We start from the raw sequence: 17,248 nt of genomic DNA, 5'->3' as shown, positions 1-17,248 counted from the left end.
AATGGTTCCAACCTTTCTTCTCACATTGTCCTAACGATTTCAGACTTTCAGCCAGCACTGAAACACATGCAATCGACTCAAGCCACTAGCATATTGATAAAGCCCTGACTGCATCCCCTGTTGTGTGAGCTGAACACCCGCACCTTTCCAGCGGGGATATCTACTGAGGACACCTGGACCATGCCAAAGCCCCTTCAGCTCAGTCCCCAAAGCACTACCATCCTGAAATGCGGCCAGGAGAGGAACAAGTACTGTCATCCTACCGTGAAAGCTGCCCTGGCGTTTCTCATTTACAGCAAGTGCTTCTTGCGCCGTACGGCGGGGATTTCTCACCAGCGAGCTGAGAGACTGAAGGCAAAAAGTCAGCAAGAACAAAGCAGCAATTTAGACTGGAGCGGAAACACGCACTGATGCCTTTTCTGTCTCCCAAACTGTCGGTAAAGCCAGGCACGGCTGAATCTTTTCTGAGATTACTTCTGCTAAAAAAATATATTGTTTACTACGTGGGCTCTTGCACGATAATTTTATCAAAGGGGTGCTGAGGAAGGATTACCAGCAGTACTTTGCGCTCTCCACTTTGAAGATCTGTGCATTTCTCACACGTGTCGATCAGTATAGTGGTTTTATATCCAATTACAAGCAGTAAATTCTGCTTCCACTAGAAAAGCTGGTAGTTTCTGCATCTGAAGATAAGCATACGCATACATGCACCGTGGGGAAATTCACTTGGCGAGGCTGCCTGTCCTGCAACCTGGGATTAAATCGCACTCGCAGAAAAAGGTGACTTTCTACTTGTAGAGTTGTTTAGCGATACCAATAAAAACCACATCCTTGTTGTTCCAGGGGTTATATACCAACATGGGGCACGCTTATTCAACATAATTATCCCGAAGACACCAAAAGCTGCATGGCTTTAAGTAGCCATGCTTTATAATCACTGCATCAAGACTAATTAGCCCAAGCAGAGGGCTACACACGCAGATATACTGCTTCGATACCTTAGCTACCTTGTTTAGTAAATGACTGTTGATACCTCTAAACACAACTACATTGTGAAATATTAAAAAATACCCCCACATATCTATACCCAGAGGGTGGCAAGAGACAGCCAGCTCGTGTTATTTCAAGCTTTGCCACTGGAACAGCAGCCTGTTACCCTTACACAGACATCAACATTAATCTGAGCTTGCAATAAAAAAAGAAAAAGAAAGTAATGTAGTAATGTTGACATGTCAAAGGTCGAATTCTGTAATCTGGCAAACATGCAAGGTTTCCACCTCTTTGTAACAAGGGGTCAAAATCTGGTCCTCGTTTTGGACTTTCTGCTGCAGTTCAACATCGAACCCTCCTTCAAACCACCTTGCAATCAGTTCTTTCTGACTTCCTTCCTCGCCTACTGATTTCCTTCACAGTCATCTCTGACACTTCCCTTGCACTTTTTTAGCTTTCAGATTTCCTCTGAGGACGAAGCGGCTCAAGTGCAAGACCCTTATGTGTTAAATTACGCTGCCAGCAGAGCTAAAAAGGTCTGTTTTCCAGGCAATCTGCGGCAGTCGGATATAAGCTTGGCTGAATCCTAGAGAAAACACTAAAACACCATAATAGGTTAGAGCGATATTGTCTAATTAAATCTATATCATTTATAAGGCCTCCTTACTACCTAAATAATAAATATCAGTGTCTGGAAACACCTGAATGTTTTGTGTTCTGAGGAGGTGATTTAACTTAAATGGTTAATGTGTAACAAACCATTTGATAACTACAAATGTTTGTCCAACAAACTGAAAAAAAAACCCAAGACAGAAACAGACACCTTGAGCTTGCAGGAAATAGCCATATGAGTTTCGAGGACTTTTTTTTTTAACCTACTTTCATGGCCCTCCTGTAAAGCAAATATAATTTATTACTAATGCCACAGAAAGCACCTGAATTTTTTTCCTCTCCCTCTCTGCAAAAAGCTGCCTTGTTTGTGTCTCTGCCCTGTAACAAACAAGAAGATAAATGAGACACTTATGCCAAAGTAATCATTCTAAATCTGTTGTTTTGACCTCTAAGCCAAATTTTCTGCATTACATGCCAGTGGCTCAGAAAAAACAGTACATTTTTTTTTCCTGACAACTGAAGCCTGTAACGTATGCATAGCTCTGCTCAACAAATTGCTCTATCGTTTATCTCTGAACATATGTGTATCAGGAAACAGAGGGTGTAGGAAATTTGGCACCATGAGGTATCAACCCCCCTCCTCTCCTTAGACCCTCTCAGTTTTCTGTATCTGGGAAACTAATGCACATTTGGACACAAATCCAACTATGAGCAAAATTAGAAATCCTCACTAAAATGAAAACAGCAGGACAGCGGATATAAATATCTGGAGGACAATATGCTTTACCTTAATAGGTAATTTTGTATATTTTATTTATTGGAGCAGAGATATTCAGCATTCCACCAGAGCAGAAATTTTAGGATTGAAATCACGAGCAACCTTGACTTCTCAAAGACAAGATTGCACTGGATGGTGTCCAAAATGAACTCCACTTGACCTTAAAAGCACTACTTACTTTTCAGCTGGAAACCAGAGTTTCCACACAGGCTGCTCAAGACGTGCTTTGCAGCTAGACAGACAGCACCGTCCGGACAAATATTTATTTTTCTGGCAGATAAAATGGTCTCATCATATTTACTGCAGCGACACAGATGACAGCAAGCCCGCAGAGAGGCACGCGCTCTCCCTGGGTAACGACAGGGCTGCGTGCCCTTCACCCGTTGTGTGGCCGATGGTCCAGGGGACTGGGAAATGACCTCGGTCTGCGAAACGGGGGGTTCCCCTCGGGTACATTTCCTCCCGAGCGCAGGGCAGGACGGTATGTACCACCCCAGGCATCAGTTAAGCAGCTGCAATGCAAAGAGGCTCGATGAATCAGAAAGTCCAGCTACGCCTTTACAAACACAGCAAGCCATGCAGCAACGCAAGCTGCTGCGGGGGAAATACAGGCGCCCTCCCCGCGCCTCCCAAGCCCCGGGAGCAAACAACTCCTGCACGAAGGGCCCTGCAGACCACAGCGGCAGCGCAGGAAACCACCCCCTGTACCGGAGGGTTTCTCGTGAGCCTTGCCACTTATAGAAGTACGTGCACATGAGAGAAACAATGCTACTGCGGGGGCCTCCCTCCAGCACCGCTCTCCTTTGAGTATCCGAAGTCCCATGCCACCACACACCCTCCTCTCCATCCAGCCGTGCCGGCCACTGCTGCATCCAGCTCCCATCTTAGCGCGGATGCTGCCCCAATGGGAAGGACTTGAGCTTTCACGAGTAATTACTCTCCTGCATGTAACAAGGCAAAACAGGCTCTCACTTATACTCCTGTGGCTTCCATTCCCCTTTTTTATCTTATACGGAAATACAGTATTTTCTACTCATAGTATTATTACTCCTCTCCTTTCTTTTTTTTTTTTTTTAACTAGTATTTTTACTAGCTTTTCTTTTACTTTCCATTTGAAACCCTTTGCTCCAAAGAGATTCCTCAGTTACAGTCCAGGTAAGAGAGAAAATGGGCTTCACTTTGCTAAACTTAGTTTTTTTCCACCTTTCTAAGTCTCACCTGACACCCAAACTTTTCCATCTTGCATTGGAAACCTCTGGAAAGGGCTGCCTTTTAGAGTAAGCAGCAAATATAGCTATTCTTTCAGCACTTACCAACCCACCTCATTAGAAATGGGATTAAGCTATTTTTTTAACCAAACACAAACAAACATAAACGGAAGTAACCACTGATACCTCTGCAACCGCAAGTACCTCTCTAGTGCAGGTCTCAAAATAAAGATGGTAAAATCCATTCTAAAAGGAGGATCAAAAGTGTTTCTTTCTAAAGCACCAGTTGCACAGTAGTAATTTTAGAAATTTAAGACAGCTCGAACCTGCTGCTGGATTACTTTTAGCAGGAGCTTTGTGTGCAAGGGCAATTGGGAGGCCGCCCAGCCACAGAGGGCGAGAGGTCCCTGAAGCAAAGCTCCGTCTGCAGCCAGGAATCCTCTCCGCAGAAGATTCTGAATTAATTTATAAGAGAGGACAAAAGAGTGAGCTGCTGACTTCTGAGCCTTTAGGAAACTGCCAGCACATGCAAACACCATTTTTTCTTTTCAGTTCTCCCCGTCTTCATTCTGATGACGGTGAAGTGCTCTACTGAAAACACAGGTGAGGCAAGGCAGCTGGTGCCAGACAGCTGGGAAATGAGCAGAGTTCAAGGTTCAGCTATTATTAAAAAGCACACACATCTTTCTATATTTATTCCCACTTTACAGCTCTAAATAAAACACATGCAGTCCTGATGAGTTTACAACTCTAAATACAACACAGGAGAAAAACCCTAAGACTCATCTGGGAAAACTGAACTGATATATACAAAAGCACCAGAAGGATTATTATTTTTTTTTTCTGCCACCGCATATACAGCCACATTTCTAAAAATATGCTACTAGCCCTAGAGTTAAACATAAAATAATAAAAACACTGTCTTACAAACACAGCCACAATCTGAAATCAAGCAGCCCGGTTCCTCACCCCAGCTCCATCACGGACCTCCTTGAAAAGCCGCTCAGGAGGATCCATACATTGCAGCGTGTTCTATGCTCCAGCAAGCTTCTTGTTTGGGTCTGAGACACAGCAGGGAGCTCGGTGGGGCCAGCCGAACTATTTACCCCGCTTCCCAGGCAGGTTTTGCAGGGTTTGCCATCACTGCTCCCAGCCTGATACTTCTGGCACAATAACCAGCTCCCTCCCTGCAATAACCAGAAAGCAAGCTGGCAGAGACATGTCCCTCATCTCGGGGCATGGCTCCATTTCTCTGGAGAAAGAACAAGCAAGGTGCGTAACCTGAGTCATTCATGCACTTAGATGCTTTGACCGGAGGTCCTTCAGAAGGGCAATACGATTACAGTGAGTAAAGGTAACAGACGCAGTGAAAACACCATGACCAGACCGACCATGCAGCAGCTCCATCTGAAGAGATGTCTCCAGTGCTTGCAGAGCCCGCTGCCACTACGCGCACCCTGCCTGCTCCCTCGGCACGGCACCGACCCGGCCGCTCTCCCTGGGGTCCACAGACTGAAAGGCCAGAATGGCTGTAAAGTCTGACGTGACAAATAAAAAAACCCTAAATGCCAGCTAAGGCATATTCACTGCCACTTTGAAAAAATACTCTTATGAGTAAGAAAACATAGCTGTAACGGAGAGAAAGAGGAATGAAAACAACCGTCCCCCATACCAGAAGGCAGCCAGCCAGCACAATTCAAAGTGTCTTTTCTACATGCCTTGCAAGAACCCGTTCAAAAACAAACAGCAACCACCACCACCGAGACATACAGCTGCAGCAGACTCCAGCTGGCAGATAATTCAATAACCACCTCCTTTTTTTCCCCCTTTACACCAGAAAAACGTTAAGCCTGAAGAGTTTGCGGCAGGGCCCTGCTCCGGCGGCACCGGCGGCAGGCCAGGCAGGGGGTACTCACTGCAGGCTCCGCAGGTGAAGCAGCCGTCGTGGTAGAGGTTGCCCATGGCCTGGCAAGCCTGGTTTGCTCCATACACCCCCTTGCTGCACTTCACGCAGGTGCCTGGAAGAGAGAGAGGGAGACAGAGGTCAGAAGCGGGACCCGGCGCGGCGGCTGGGGTCACTGGCTGGGTGACCACACATGTAATTTGGCATGGCGGCTTGGCAGCTTGGGACCAGGCAGTTCGTTGTAGCCACAAGACGTAGGAGACATTGGTGCCACCCACCCTGAGAGATGCTGTTAACAGTGGTCACAATGGTCATCAAACCTCCATGGCAAAAGCGTTTTGCAAAAAAGTAAACTGGACAACAACGGCCCTGTTTGTCTACAGCGACATCTCCTTCCTTCACCCATTCATTCCCACAAACTTGATATACATTTAAAACCACTTAATGACCCTCCCAGAAGCCTGGGTGGTAGTAAGTGGTGCCCAGGGCTGTTCACAGACCAATAGTTTCTGCTACTTATTGCATAAAATAAGCTTGTTGGTTGCAACCGATGTGAGGGAAACACACCTCTTCACTTAGCCCCTTTAAATCTTCATCAATTTCAGACGCTGCTCATGTCTGCTGAAGGCCCTAAGGCTTTCCCACTGAAACGGAGCTGGACTGACTGCCTGACACCTACCTCTCTTCCCTCTGTCAGCCACATCTGAACAGACAGACCCAACGTAGGCACTACCTACAGACCATGTATCCCGCCCAGACGTTCTTCTCACCTCTTGCAGATCAAGGCACGGAAGAAGTCAGTTTTAAGGAGAGGATACCTGGTGGTGGCAGCACCACGAACTATTTTGATAGTGGAGTAAGAAGTGACAACTGAGTTTCATGCCCTTGATGGCATCTGCTAGCAGGACCTGCTCCCTCTACTTGGCAGGGAGAAACAGCGAGGCCGCCCAAAACCACTATTAGTGGCCAGGAAAAGTCCTTGTCCAAGGAAAACGTCACATCAAGCCAGTTTACTTACTACTTCAGGCATTACCCTGTGATTGCGACAGACTGGTTTTAAAGCAGCATCACCCTTTAACTACCTCTAAATGAGCAACTTTAATCCATGTTTGAGCAAATAAACACGGATCTACTCAAAAAGGGCAGTGTGAAGGACAAACAGAAGATGTGTCTCTGCTCCTCAGTGACCCTGCAGACGTGACTTTGCCTCCAGATCTCTCCTTCCACCGCTGCTCCAACTCTTAAACTCCCTGGGGCAGGGACTGTTGGTCACGTCTTGCTCCTCCTGGCCCAAGAAGAGGGACAGCATCATCTTGCTGGAGATCCTTAGTCATACCATGGTTAACAAAACTTCACTTCTCTCCGGGCCCTGCAAACTCCGGAGTAATTGGAAAGGTCTGGTGAAAGCTAGGAAGAAACGCAACGTACTTACGACAGAGCTGAAAAGTAACTCCCAACTCCGGCAGCACCACGCTGGCAGTCCCAGGGTGGTTAACAATTTCTTCCTGCAGCCGATAGCTGCAGCCGTCAGTTTTCACACCACAGGGTTAAAAACGCTCAGGAACCTTTTGCAGTAGCGCACACCGGACTGCTGAAAAGCAGATACTTCATTTTCCTCGAGCAGACCTGGCTCTCTGTGCTGCAGCTGCCTGCGTGCATTCAGCCGCCCACTGAAAGCTGTCCTAGCGCTGCTCCAAGCCCCACTGCACTCAGAGCCAGAGTCCAAACTGACACAAACCTGGAGAGAAGGCTGCAGAGAATAATTAGTTGCTCTGCTCTGTCCAAATCCGACTTGAACTGAAACGCTAGCTTGGCTGCAGGCCCACCCCAGCACGCAGACTGGCACCAAGTTAGCAAAACTTGTTGGTTCTTTTTGAACCAAGCAGATTTATCTCCGTTACTTCTTGAAAGAAACATTTTAAGAAAGCAAAAGATAAATCATGCAGGCGTTACAAAAAGAAAAGAAGGGAAAAAAAGGAGAAGATGAGACAAAGATAAGAAAATTTGGCTTTTCAAATGGATGTATTCTCCCAGGAACACATTCAACAGCAGCCTGAGATGCTCTGCAATCGTCTGACACAAGAGCTAACGGCTACCTCGCAAAATTCCCTCTCGACCACAGCGATGCTGAGTGGAAAGTTTTGAGAGCAGAAAACCTGCTGATTTTGCTGCTCAAAGCTTTCTTTCCACGACATTCACCAGGTTTTCCACAGAACCAATGTCTTTATTGCACTGCAAGTGCTGCATTTTTCCCTTTTCCACGCCAATGAGCGGCTGCTCTAGAAAAAAAATCACCGGCATGCTCTGATTTCCTCCTTTCCAGAAAGCAGCCGGGTGACACTGAATATGGATGAGCAGCGAGAAGAAGCAAGAGACAGAAGGCACAGCAGCTGCCTGCAGGCGCAGTGCACGGTAAAGATGCTGGCAGGCATCTAAAGCCACTATAAAATACCCTAACGCAAATCCCACGGAGGGCAGAAATTGCCTCTGCTGTCTCCTGTCCATCCCATTTAAGCTTCAGAGCATAGGCACTGCCCATGTTTTCCCCAACAGGACAGACAGTCCGGCGGGATCCTGCAGGAGCTGCCCAGGCTCCCGCATCCGCACCCAAACCTTCCTCCACCTCCCGCCCCTCCACCGCCCCCACCATCCTTCCCCCTTTCTTTCAGTACATGCTCCTTTTCATCCCCTGCTTAACCCTTTTATCCACTTCTTTAAATATTTAGGCCCTTAAAACATGGAGAATAAAGTGACAGAATGAAAGGGCTTTTAAAATAAATTGACAATGATGTTGTCTGTAAAAACTATCATGTGCTAAATTACCCAACTATGCAATAACCAGCCATGCTATAAATATTTATAGATGTCCTGTGGCAAGGCTGACAATTGAAAAACGGCATTATGGCAAATCTCTGTATAGTTTACGTTTTTACTTGTATCTGCTAAATCTTAACTTGAAGGCCAATTAAATCTCAGTAGCAGTCGGAATTATTCTAGAAGTAAGTCTTTGCTTCTTCCAAATATAATATTCTGAAGTATTTTAACAACATACTTCAGCCTTCATCTCTGAATCTCAGCACACCTGGCCTGAAAGAGGAAAAAAAGGTGATTTTTATTGATTTTTCCTTTCCACTTTTTTTCTGCCGCTCGCTCCCTGCTGCCATAATGATCCTGTTCTTTCGGCTTAGGCTACGCAAAGAAAAAAGCAATACCTGCTGCTGGCGGCAGCCAGTTGCCAAGCTCGGCAACACGTGTGCGAAGCCGGCTTGATGGGAGGCAGCGCAGCACAGGCCACATCCAACCCCATCCCGCCGCAAAACGGGCTCTGCGCCCTGCTCCACGCCAGCTCCGACGACTGTTTCCCGAAAGAGTGCTGAGGGTGCTTTCTGCTAGCCAGGGCGTTAGAGTTAAAATGTCAGCAGCATCGGTCCAGCCCCACATGCTGCTGATGCTAGTCAGCAGCTCAGGGTAATTTTCTTGGCATAACACAGCATTTAGCAAAAACATCTGTCCTCAGCTTGAAGCAGAGGGATCCCAAGTATCCACGGCTCAGCGAGATGCCCGGTTCCTGCACTTGGTAACTTTGCCACGCGTAATGAGCGCTTACGCAGCACTGATCTGAGAAGATACCCTCTCTGAAATTATGGCTTTTAACCTCAGACGGCATTATTAAGATGTTATTAAGGAGAAATGAAAGGTTTCTGTTTCGCCACCAGAATGACAAGCCAAAAGCACCGCACATGCGCAGCGCTGGTAAATTCACACTCGAGCGCGCCGGCAGAATGGTAGCCAGATTTGGAAAGGGAAAGGGATGGAAATTGCTGATTTCGGCTTAATTTCTGCCGGCAGGGCGGCCGGGCCCCGGCTAACAAAGAAATCTCTGTTCCCTTTTGCATCATGCGGCAAGCAACCGCCCGCGCTGCAGCTGAGCGCCTGAACAAAGGGACCTTTGGGGCAGAGCTGGGACCGAAAACATGCCCTGTAAGCCACATCCCGGTGCTCGCCGTGCGCCATCTCAGCACTGCAGACCACAAGGAGGGCTGCTACTGGGAACAGCCTCAGCTCACGAGATCAAACAGGTCCGGCGCAGACCTCAAGGGCTGTCAGAAATGAAAGCGAACCCAGCACCTAGTCTGAAAGGTCAGTCCCACCACCAAAGTTCATTTCCATTTACCGCTGGACTCAAAGCCTTTAGAGATGTTTTTTTCCTCTAAGTGTTGCTACTTCATGCTCACCAGAAGGAGCTCAGTTACTTACTATATCCCACTCTTTAAAAATTCAGTGCACACCATGCTGAACAACAGCATTTTCTGGGACTGGTCAGTATGATTTATTTCCACGTGCCAGACATCATCTATCTACAAACCAAGAACACAGTTGTGGGTTTTTCCAGCAGCATGCCCGTTCTCAGCAGCATCCGGGACAGCCAAGCTTCTCTACACATGTTCCTGGTTGGGTTTGCTAAGACTGTCGCTTAATTTTAAAGGGCCAAATGTGGTGCTGTGCTGCTTCAGTGGTGAGATTTCCTTGCCACGTCAATCCGGTCCTGGATAAGAGGAATGCAGTGGCAGGATGAGGGGAGAGTCTGGTGGTGTGGGTCTGCATACATAGCTCATCCAGAAACAGCACTCAGAGGAGTAAGTCTGTCCTACCCCTTCCACTCACTCCATGCAAGCCACATTTCCATGATAGCCTTGACTCTTCACCACACATAACTGTTTTTTGCCCCCTCCTTACAGGAGGCTGGATTTATGCTGCAGAACCCCCAGTTGCATTTGGAAGAGAACTCCAGAGCCTTTGCACGTAAATACCTCCCATATTATCTTTCCCATCTGCCCAGACACGCGCGTGGCTAATCCAGAAGTAGACCCTGCTGCCTCTTGGCAGAAGCTGTACCTTCACGAGGGTCCTCCCCCTCAGAGCAGAAAAGGGGAACAAGGCAAGAGCTTTCCTCTTGCCTTGTTCCCCTTTCCTGCTCTGATGGGGAAGACCTTCATGAAGGTACAGCTTCTGTGTTTCCGACCCACGTATTTATTCCAGGAGAACCGAGTCCTCCACTTTTACACACGCGTTTTTCAAAGACCGTCTGCTGAAAAAAAAGACTTCACCCTGTCATACTCAACGGGATGCTCAGTCCTTTGGGTTTTACTTCAGACCTTCTCCAGAACCTGATGCCACCTCCCCGTGGCTCACTTTAACCAAGTCATTCCTACATCAAACTCTAAATTAGACATACTGCATGCCTCGCTATGCTGTTATCCACTCCTGTGCAATCGTGCTTGCTGGAGAGTTGATCTCAAGGATATCTGGAGGCCCGTGTGAGATCGAGTGCCTGGAAAATCTGGCAGTCTGGTCCCATTCACTGCTGGGTATCACCACTCATATCAGCCCCACGTTGTCACTCAGTGGTAGCAAAGATGTGCAGGTCCTCCCTGCCCAAAGAACCAGAGAGTTGGTAAATGCGATTTTTCTGTACTGTTTTTGCATGCCATGTTCTTGACCCCTGACTTTGCTGTAGACAGTCGTGTACACACTGCCAGCGAAGTACAAAATGCCATCAAACTCACGTCAGTGACATTTTAAGTACCTGATAGCGATGTCAGAGATGATTACGTTAACTCCAGTGCCAAATGAATGAGGCTCCTTATTCCTTTCAGTCCTCATTGCCACAGTATCCTGGCTGAAAGACCTATGGATCCTCTGCCTCAACTCCTTCCTTTTTCTTTCCTTTTGGTACAGATTTTTCCTTAGCTTGCAAACCCAGCTGAGCTCCCAAGAGGAAGGGAGGAGAAGCACATACTGCTGCAATCTGGAAGAGCCATATCCCGGGCAAATACTTGCTTGGTTCCTTGCAATGAGATAAGCTTTGCAGTCTGCACACACCCACTAGTGCACATGCCCGGGATCCTCCCAGCTTTCCTTGTTCCACCGGGACCCGCCTTGCCCTGCCTTCCCCTCCCCTCCGCTGCAGGGGCATCTCCTTCCAGCCGTGGTGTTCTCCCAGGAGCAGGCAGCGAGGGATGCCTCCACTCGGAATTCCGAGTGGAAACAACGCCGTTATCATCACCCACGTACAAAACAAACCTCAGAAGAACTTCCATTTTAACCAGAAATTCTCCACTCGGCAACCCTTAAATCACCCTCATTGCTGCCGAAGCATCCTGTTGCACCTTCATCAGCAGGGTTTGGTAAAGTCCGCAGGTGTGTACAGCCTTACACTTAAACGAATTGTGGTTTTGGCAGTGGTAAAAACACTAACTTCGCTATGCACAAGGCTTCAAAAGAGCGCTGCTGGCCTTCGAGCTGATCACACCCATTCAAAGGTGCTGGGGTTCCAGGTCTCCACGGGGTTTCAGCGACGCGGTTACCGCTCTCCTTCTGCCATGGGGAAAAGAAATCTCCAGACTTCGCTAAGAGATCTTCTCTGCCCGACTGCTGGGAAGCATCCCGGTATTTCGCTGCAAAACAAGATGCCTGGGGCCCCTCCTAAAACACCTGCTGCTTATCAGCTCTGCTCTAAATAACAAGGAAGCCAGAACTCAATACCTAACAAATATTTATAACAAGAAAACCATTTATAAAAATTATTTTAAATAAGCTCGTGTTAAGGGTGCAGATAGTCTCCATCAGATGGAGATTTCCATCCAGCTATATGAAATAAGCACTGGTAAAAATGTGATGCTACATGTTGCACCTCTAAAAGCAGCCATCTGTGCCTGCAGACCAAGGAACTGCATGGTACCACAGGTTCTGCTAAAATGAATGGCAAAACCTCCCTGCAGACCCCAACGCCTCTCAGCCAGGCCTCTCCCCTACCAAGTCACTTCCAGGCAGCGCAGGCAGACGCTCGGTTTGACCGTGCACCTGCCCGGCTCTCACCTGAAAACTCGTCCCGCGCCTGTCCTCAGAATGGTGCCACCGCACCTAACCCAACACACCTGCATCGCGCTGGGTGGTGATAGCGGAGGAGTCGCAACTCCCCCAGTCACTCCTATTTAATTAATCTTCCCGTTCACCAAGTGGAGATGAAGGCTGGTGCATCCAAAGGAACACCACGGAAAGTCAGTGGGATTCAGGCACCTCACTCCTTGATGTTCCCTGGAAACTGTATGCCAAAAACCTGAACACAACCTAAGGTGGCTCCCAGCGGCACCTCCTGGGACCTCCCTTTCTCTGCTGCATGGGAAACAGCATCTCCAGGGAGCAATTTCAGGAATTTCCCTTCCCAAGCTTAAGACCTGGTGATACCTGAGACTCCCTATGTCCTCCATGAAAGCTCACATAAATCAAGTCAGCACTTCAAAAGCACTCTTGGAGAACACAAATTCCTCCAGAGACACGTGCAGCCCAGGCTGCTCAGACATAGGCCACTATTTAAAAAAAGAAAATTCTTGGCTTTGTTTGCTTCTTTCCTTTCACCTATTATACATACTCTGCGCAGACAAATGGATTTTGTACAGCAAGCTGGTGCTGACAGATAACCAGACTGTCTGTTATTCCTCAGCAGAGCATCCTACCTGTGTTATGCCTCGTCCCTAGCTTATCCTTTCCTAGGCTTTCATTTACAAACGCTTGTTTTCACATACTGAAGGAAAAAGCAGCTCCTTTACTGTGATCAGAATTAATTGTTCATGATAAATATCTGGTCCAGACAGAGACAGACTGAAGGGCTGTATGTTGCCAAGACAGACAGACCCATCTTAAAAAGTCTTCTTACCAAAGCAGCACCCAAAATTAGGAGAGCCGAAAGCATTTTAGATAAAACACGTTGGTCATCTGCACTTCATTCCTCGTTTCATTTCCTGGCTCTGAGGTACTGCAAAGCTGCTGCATTGGACTTCCCTTCACTGGGGGAAAGTCTGCAACAAAACGAACTGCTGATCCTTTTTATCACTATTGCAGAAAAGTAGTTACTTTCCATCCTAAAGTTTGCTAGCTTGAGGGCAGGCAATAGCAAAGATAGATTCAAAGGACCAGCTGGGTACTTTGTTCCTCCAAAGGAAGTAAGGTAACTGTGAAAAAATGAAAATAAAAGTGAGAAAGAAAGGGGGAGGAGGCCCAGAATTTAAGTATCTCGGTACTTGCCCCTTCCTGCTCCTTGGTCCTCCACAGGGCAGATTTGCCGAGCCTTCCTCCACAGAGCTGAGGCTCCACAAAACGTTACTTCTTCCTCTGCCGTGACTGCATCCTTTCGTTTTTCCCTCTCCCTCTCCTCCATCACTCTCCTCCTTCCCCAGTTTCTCAGACACTACACCCTGGTGTAAAACCTCCTGTCAGGAGGACGTCAAAAGTCCTCTGTGGGGATCAGGCAGCCTCCATCTCTCCTCCTTCACCAGGGCTCACCAGTAGCTCCGCCGCCTGACCAGCAGGACTCTCTGTGCTGCCAGAATTACTCCCGCTTCACTACGGATTTCCCGCGGGATGAAAGCCTCCCCCTGACGCTACCCCCTATTTTGTGACAAAAATGTAAAAATGAGCTAACCACCAACCAGGTCCCTCTGCTTTCTCACCCCATCCCCACGCACATTTTGGACAAGGTATGACCCAGCTGGTTTACTTGCACCGTGAGAAGACGTACGCAGCAGGGTCTGTTGAAGAGACTCCTGACACCTCTCCAGTGGAGCTGAATGCTGCCCCCAGCAAAATATTCCCATTTTTGAGCACCGCCTCCCAGGAGAGACTGTTGTCCCAACCCCGTCTTCGTTATCAGCTCCTTGTCACAGCGTTCAGCACCCCCCAGGCAAGGCTCCCCGAGCTCATTCAAACCGCGCGCACCTGAACACGTTTCCAGGCCAAAACGCTCCAAGTGCAGCAACTCGACACATCACTTTTCTCTGACAGAATACAAACGCGCTTGCCCTGCCACACGGCTGAACCCAGCCTCGGATACTGAGATAAACGATCCCAGCACAGCCCTCTGCAGGCAAGTACCACCGCCTGATGCCAAGAAACACATTTTGTTATGTGGTTTGCAACTAAGCACTCGGTGGTCCCTCCACCTACGTCCCCAAAGCTCGGCGTGAAGCCCATGGCTGCTCCTGTGTGCGCAGACCGCTGCTCAGCCACCCGCCGACCCCCTGGGCAGGACTCTGTGCAACGGCACCCGTGCAGCCTGAGAGCCAAACCCTTCCTCTGCACCAGGCTGAAGAGTTTAATCTGCCCCTGCTACTACTTCTGTGACCAGGGGTCTAAAATCGTAAGGAAAATCCATACACTAGACCTGCTCCCATCCTCCATTAAATTAACCACAGATTTCTCAGCCTTCCCAGCAACCTGGGTTTTCCTTCTCCCAAAAGCCGAACTCTCTCTCTCATCTGCTATTAAATTGCAAAGTGGCACGGCAGGGAAAGGAAACACTCGATTTGCCCCTGACCTTCTGCCATCCCGGGGTATTAATTCAGTTTAATCCAGCAGGACATTTAATATTCTCATTGGGAGATCCTTGCATGTAAGTGGTCCCTTTCCACCGCCAGGTGCCAGCCATAACCTCTGGTGGTGGCCTGGACTACCTGCGGACCTGAGATTTAGGGAGGAATGTGCCTACTGCCTGGTTTTCTGCTGTCTTCAGGATGCACCAATCCTTTCAGAGCTGATAGGGACCAGCACGCGGGGACGGGGGGGAAACCCTGGCAAGTTTGGGAAACCACCACCCTTCCCATCCCCAAGCAACTCCTCTTCAAAAGGTCACGCAAGCATGCCCAGCCATGGCCACCTCCATGGGGGCACCACCAAGCCTCCCCGAGCAATGTGCCCTTCTCCGTGCCCGCAGAGTATGCAGGCGCGACTCCTCTGCAGGCTGGACGGCTGCCTTCCCGCTCACGCGTGGTCAGGCAGCGTAATTTTAAGACAGAGAACCAGGAATATTGTCAAGAAAAGTTAAGTGCCTCCCTGCCAGCAATGAAGGGCACTTCAAAAGATGCTGCTCCAGCTTCTTCTCAGCGCTGTCCTCCCCAAAGCTGCTAAACTACCTTTGCTTTGAAATTTAAGAGGTAGGATTAAAGACAAAAGTATCACAGGAGGAAGAGCCTCCGGTCCCTGTGACAAATAAATGTTGAATAACAAAAAAACCCCCGAGCAACTGAAAAAGCATAACCAAAGCAGGCATATGGAGACACGCAGCCCTGCGGGCGCGAACCCTGCAGTGACACTTTGCCACAAACCCTTGTCACGCCGACTGCTGGACGGCCTTCTTACCGAAGTAATCGGCCTTCGGACGAGCATCCATCTCCTGCTCCAGGCGCTGGGTCAGTGCCTCCAGCTTCAGCTCGGCCGCCGACGGCCCTTGCTCCGGCTGCGGAAGGAGGGTCTGGCAGGGCAGCTTCACCTTCGCCACGCCGGAGCCCTCCGGGTGCCCGGCGTCTGACCGCGGGCCACTCGCACCCTCCGGGAAAGGTGGCTGTGGAGCATCTGAGGCTGTCGGCCCACGTGAGGCCAGGTGTGAGGACCCCGGTTCGGGGTTCGTGCCGCTGCCGTTGGGCCGGTGGTTTTGACCGTGGGCCACGAAGTGGCCGGCTGGGCCAGGGTAGGCGGCGGCGTGCTGGTAGTCCACACTCGGGGTGGTGGGCGCAGAGCTGGCGGGGAAGGACAGCGGGACGCCCTGGTACCACAGCTGGCTGCTGTCCCCTCCGGCCCTGGGACCGCAGGCATCAGCAGGGCCCGAAAACCCCCGGGCGGGCTGCACTGAGGGGGACGAGAAGGAGGAGGATCTCTGCTGCGGCAGGGCCCCTGGCACCCCGTCCTCCGTCCCCGCCGAGGGTGCTGGGGGGGTCCGGGCGTGCGAGAAGGAGGAGGACCTCTGCCCGGCCGGCGTCGGGTCGCGGCCCCCGCCGCCCCGCCTGGCCTCGCCGCCGTTCTCCTGCCCGCCGCGGCAGGGCTGGGGGTCACCGGAGCTCCCGGCCTGCTGCTCCCCGCGCCCCGCGCCAGGCCGCGAGCCCCCCGCTCTGGGGATCCTGTCGGGCTCCGCTTCCCAGCCCCGGCGCCCGGCCTGGCTCCCCGGGGCCTCGGCAGGCAGCCTGCTCTCGCCGAAGCCGCGCTCCCCTCCGTCATACGGCCTCACGCGTGGCCCCTCGGCGGCGGAGGCTGGGGGCGGCTTGGCACCCCACGCCGCCGGCCGGGGGGCGTTGAAGGCAGCCCCTCCGTTCAGGGCGGCCATCAGCATCTCCTCCTGCTGCTGCTGCTGCTGCTGCTGGAGGTGGATCTTGGCCATTTTGGTGGCGAAGACCCGCCTGGTCTCCTCGAACTCGGGGTTGTTGCCGGCAGCTTTGTCCACCCGAAAGAGACCGTCCTTGGAGGCCTCGTACATGTTGAGGTCTTCGATGAACTTGCTGGCTTCCAGACCCAGGTCATCGTACTTATCCATCCCGGCCGGCGGAGCGGGTTGATCCTCGCCTTCCTCCTTCTCCTCCTCCTCCTCTTTCCCGCCGGGATCCGGGCGCTGCCGGCAGCGGCGGCCGCTCCGTCCCGCCGCGCCGTCTCACTCCCGCCGCGCCCGTCCCCGTCGGGGGCGGGGTCAGGGGGCGGGGAGGGGGGCGGGGCCAGGGGCGGGGGCTCCGCCCCCGCCCCTGGCCCCGCCCCCGCGCTGCGCGAAGCGGCCGCTCGTCATCCACTCAACGGTGACGTCACGTGCGGGTCCAAAGACGTAAGGCGCCTTCCCCCCCCCCCCCCCCCCGAAGAAGGACCCTACCGGCCCTGAAACCCTCGTGAAAAACACTCGTGAAAAGTCGCTGTGGTGAAAAAACACCCCCCCCCCCCCCCCGT

The 17,248-nt window shown here is 50.6% G+C and overlaps 1 protein-coding gene across 1 annotated transcript in view; it reads right to left on the bottom strand.

Annotated features, from left to right (window-relative positions):
* The window catches only part of LIMD1 (LIM domain containing 1), a 29,268-nt gene extending 12,308 nt beyond the window's left edge, over positions 1 to 16,960 (bottom strand). Inside the window, exons 1-2 of the mRNA XM_082307989.1 lie at positions 15,686 to 16,960; positions 5,505 to 5,606 (exon numbers count right to left, since the gene is read on the bottom strand). Of these exons, the coding sequence (XP_082164115.1) occupies positions 5,505 to 5,606; positions 15,686 to 16,850 (1,267 nt within the window). The 5' untranslated portion in view covers positions 16,851 to 16,960. The remainder of the gene's footprint in view (positions 1 to 5,504; positions 5,607 to 15,685) is intronic.
* Positions 16,961 to 17,248: the final 288 nt, after the last annotated feature.

Source organism: Platalea leucorodia (assembly GCF_965183815.1).
Source record: "Platalea leucorodia genome assembly, chromosome: 1".
Lineage (NCBI taxonomy): Eukaryota > Metazoa > Chordata > Aves > Pelecaniformes > Threskiornithidae > Platalea > Platalea leucorodia.
Note: the sequence above shows the minus strand (reverse complement) of the source record. Positions and strands in the feature narration are given on the sequence as shown.